This window comes from Pundamilia nyererei, unplaced genomic scaffold (assembly GCF_000239375.1).
Source record: "Pundamilia nyererei isolate P.nyererei 1_Seehausen unplaced genomic scaffold, PunNye1.0 scaffold00129, whole genome shotgun sequence".
Classification (NCBI taxonomy): Eukaryota; Metazoa; Chordata; class Actinopteri; order Cichliformes; family Cichlidae; genus Pundamilia; species Pundamilia nyererei.
Genome location: NW_005187530.1, coordinates 1,736,855 through 1,741,379, shown reverse-complemented (window position 1 = coordinate 1,741,379; position 4,525 = coordinate 1,736,855). Strand labels below are relative to the sequence as shown.

General features: G+C 40.8%; 1 protein-coding gene across 3 annotated transcripts in view; it reads left to right on the top strand.

The window, feature by feature from the left end:
• Positions 1-3,226: 3,226 nt before the first annotated feature.
• LOC102212656 (B-cell receptor CD22) overlaps positions 3,227-4,525 on the top strand; it is a 10,338-nt gene continuing 9,039 nt past the window's right edge. For 2 of the 3 annotated variants that reach the window (XM_005743271.1, XM_013913388.1), the window contains exons 1-3: positions 3,227-3,323; positions 3,434-3,499; positions 4,205-4,303. In XM_005743271.1, coding sequence (XP_005743328.1) covers positions 3,451-3,499; positions 4,205-4,303 — 148 coding nt within the window. In that variant the 5' untranslated portion in view covers positions 3,227-3,323; positions 3,434-3,450. Of the gene's footprint in view, positions 3,324-3,388; positions 3,500-4,204; positions 4,304-4,525 lie in introns of all 3 variants that reach the window. The other variant, XM_013913389.1, reaches the window with a different exon arrangement.

Sequence of the window (4,525 nt, the reverse complement as noted above, 5' to 3'; positions counted from 1 at the left end):
ATACAGACAGTATTTGGAGGGGAGAGGAAAAAAATCAGTGTAGGTTCTAAAAACTTTTCAGCCAGCGACCAAAATGACTTTTATACGCTGGGATCCAGGATCATTAAATCATACAAGACTTCTTGTCATGTGGAGGCTCAGTAGAGTGGGGTCCAACTCATAATCCAACCAAGCAATCTGTGAACTGGAGTATATTGTTCGTTTAACCTCATATCCTGAAAACTTTCATTATGTTCTCAAGGTAACTTTCCCAACCAGAGACATTCTGTTCCTGATTAAAGCTGCTTTTTAAAGTTGAGCTTTCCCACTAAACGTAGTGCAGATCCCTTGAACAAAATTTTCTTAGGAACCCAAACTGGGAGCATATGGAGTGTCATTAACCTAACACTCCACCAATATATTTGTATTAATAAATGACAACTATTCTCATTTTTCCCTGAAGCCCAACAAAAGCTAGACCTACAGATGCTGAAATCTTGCAGCGTATAAATTGGATATAATCGGACAGCATTCCCTTTGTTGCCCACCCGCCATCATTTTCATGATCAGCTGGCTAGAAAGCAAAATATCAAGCTTCATTTCCAGATGGTGATCAATATCATCTCTGAAACTTTGAACTTAACCCCCCCGACACACACTTTATTCTACTCTATGCCCATGAATGAAGATTGACTTATATGTTAAACTGTACATCATCATTACTCCTCGGTCAAAGCTGGAGTAAGTAGCCAATTGGCCGAGCCGTGATGCTAAACTGACATCTATTGGCCAAGCTGTGGCAGGCTAGGATGTTAAAGTCATTTAGACTCATCAGCCTAAGTGGACACAGTTGACTGAGAGGTCTCGTACCTCCCCACGTCTGGTTGTGGGTAGATTCAGTGCCAACAATTCTCAATTAGAGCAGTGGATGAGAGGACATCTGGGCTGCTGAGTCAATGTCTACTTGACTAATGTATATTAATGTACGCCAACAGGCCTGGTCTTGTTTCATAAATGAACCGTGCATGCGCATCAGTCAATCGGGATGGTCAGAGTTCCACCAGTCTGTGACAATGTCAGTGTCGTTTACACTGCAGTCAATTAGATCAGTAATTCTGCATTTCTGCAGGATTAACATGCTGCATTGATCTTATTTCAACAAACTGGTTAAATATGTATCCATGGAAGGTGTTGCTCATGCAGACAGCTCACACAGATTCATCACTATTCTTATTAGCGCTCCTTCTTCTTCTTTTCTCCAGAAATCTCTGATGAACTCACGGTAGATTACCTGCTCAACACAAAACATAAAGATGGCAAAATTTACCATAGAGGTAGATTGGTAGATACCAAGATAAAAACTGGAAATAGTTTCTACTCTGTTTTAATATTTTATTAATGAGCCGTTTGTTTCTGTACATTGCTTTGAAGTGCACTTGCCAGCAGGAACAGCAGGAACTGAGGTGAAGGCTGAGGTTATACTTCCTTGCTGACGCACATGGACAGCTGCAGATACCGCAGACGAGCTGTTCTTATTATACTGCTTTTTAGTCTGCTTGAAGGAAGTGTGTGCAGTTGGCCCTCACAGTGAAGTGGTCGCAACAAATTGGATAGTACATAGACAATTTATGTCACTTGGAACCAACTGGAGTCAACTCTTGGACCCAATCTCAGTTTTGTTCCCAGTGAAGAAAAAAGGTATAAGGCATAAAAACTGGTTCAGTAAAGCTTCTGGGTTAGAAGCCTGACTCTTCTAAGCCAAAAGGACATAAGCATAGTTGTTTAAACATTGCAACATGCAAAAAGCATAGTAAACACTTATTAGACTTATTTTACCCATTTTACACTGTAATTGCAGTACCATGTGACAGTCTGGCTGGCCCTTTGAAAGCAAAATTTAAAAAAAATTCAATTTCACAGACTGTTAATTCATAAAGTGATCTTGAGCAGTAGTTTTCCAGGCTATCTGAAGGACTTTCAAATTTTTTCTTTGAACACTGGCTGCTCAATTTCAGTCCAGTCCTAACACCTGACCATTTTCAGAAGAATGGGTTTTTTTGTTTATTTTTTGAACCAGTTAACACTGACCTGTGAATAAAGCATAAAAAGCACCTAATTCAAGAGATTAATCAGTGCCGTGTCACCACATGACAGACAACTTAGCAAAGAACCGATTTTAAATTGGTAAATTGTATTTTTAAGCATTTTGTTGCAACAGCAGATCATTTATTCCCATATCTTTGATTGAATCCATGAAAAATGTCAAATGCCTTAAAAAGTGGTGTTAGGCATCTTTTCAAAACTGATGGAATTATAAATACAGAAACATTGCTTCCCATTTCCACCCACTAGTACAGCGTCTGATTGGAAAGGGCTTCATTCTTCAGTTTAACAATAATCCCAAACACACTGCCAGGGGAGTAAAAGCATACCTGGATAGAAAAAACACAGTGGGACACTATCATAGATTGGTCTCCCCAGAGTCCTAACCTCAACTTTACTGACAGACCAAAAGGAAGCCAACATCCAAAGAAGAGCTTTGGATGTCCTTCCTGAAGAGCTATCCCTGAAATAAAGGTGGTCATGGCAAATATTTGACTTTCAAACTTATTAGTTTTACAAACCTCTTTTCTGCCTTGTATGCTGTATTTCCATGTATGATTGCATATGTTTCACACAGTTCCCATTTGCCTTTTTAAAAATATTTGAAAAAAATGAGTGATAGCTCAAGACTTTTTCATAATGCTATAACTACAGAGAATTAAAAACAATTTAGAAAATCGAGGGAGACGTGTTACAGCAACAGCCTGCGACCAGACATGAAAAAATTAATGGTCAGTATGCCCCAATTTTGTGCGTATTTAAACCACTTTCAATCAAAGATCTTGGTAGTTCTTTATCACTTCTTTAGTTTGGCTATACTGCGAACTGATTGACCACCTATTTGTACGTACCACCGGTCAATGACATTTAACCTGCAGTAAGAATAATTGCCACATTGCCAAGTGAGATGATCACAAGGATGTCACATTTTCACAGCCACACAAAATAGGAACTGTAAGTCACCAGAGGAGTGACCTTAAAAAAGCTATGGGAGTAAAAGTGAAAATGCTTCAAGATGAAGACAGAGGAGAAATCTGAGGTTACTTTTTCAAACATACATATACTTCCTCTTCTTCTTCCTCCTCCTCCTCCTCCTCCTGCCCCTTCCGCTCCTCCTGCCAGCCGATTCAGATCACCATGCAACTCTCACCGCTATAAAAATCACCTCCATCACTATCAGGGGTCGCAAACATCCCACAACTCTGTTTGACTGGCCGAGGTGAAAGTAAACCCTCTGAGAGGTGAGTACTTCAGATCTAATTGACTCGATGACTTTTTTTAAAAATTTGACTGATGTGATCTTTAGCGCTCCGTCTGCCCGTGTTTTTCTCCGTCTCCGGTGACATTCCAGCGCTCGTGTCAGCGGAGATGTTGGCAGGTGCGTTAGTTCTGGGCACCATCCTTACAGCTTTACCAGGTAAGAGAAATCACAGAGAGATCAAAGTATGACATTTTTCTTTCCATTTTGTGCATCAAACAAGAAGCAAACTAAACCTTTGTGCATTCTTTGAGATTAATTACTAGATGTGTGGGTTGTTTGTTTTTTTTAATCAAAGATTAAACTGATTTTTATTGAAAAGTATATCACATGCAAAAGGATTTACATGACAGGAGTAAAAAAAACGACAACAGTTTTTACAGATGTATTGTGCACCAAGGCTTCTGCAGCCAGGTGTCCTTGCCTTTACGCTCAGGTTATTTATAAGTATTGATTGCCTTTTGTGCAACGTAGTCAGCCGAGGCAGGCTGTTAGGCGCACAGGAAGTCACAATGGCTGCTCATCAAGCCTCATTTACACTGCTTCACTTTTATGTGTCCCTCTGAACGGAGCAGTGAGAGCTGTGGTTTGACAGCTTTCCCTCCGAGGAGTCACTCTAACTTGTGGGTTGTTGAGATTTATTCTTTTACTTCCCAAATATGTATTCATTGACCCTGGTGGAGCCTGTATTATAAGATGACGTGATGAGATGGTGAATCATACACATGTGGTTTTTGTAGGCTTTCTTTTAACTGTGTGTGTGTGTGTGTGTGTGTGTGTGTGTGTGTGTGTGTGTGTGTGTGTGTGTGTGTGTGTGTGTGTTCTTCAATATTTCTGTCTTATACCTGTTTGTGCCCCCTGCAGGCATCCAGAGCAGGTGGAGTGTCTCATTTTCTAGGAAGCAGATCTGTGTGTGGGCAGGAACGACCGTCACTCTGCCCTGTCGATATGACTACCCATCAGGTACAGAAGATGGGTATGGTAGATGGGTTCTGTACTATCAGTGTCACGATCTGGTACAGGGATTCAAACGCAGAGCGGTAAGGTATCTCCAAGGTGTCGTTTATTTACAGTGCCAGTGCAATATATGTACAGTGAAGGGATCCAAAACTCCGGGGGAATCACAGGGTAACTCGCTCACGTCTTCTTCGCTCACACTCACACACGTTCCCGCAGCAGAGAGGT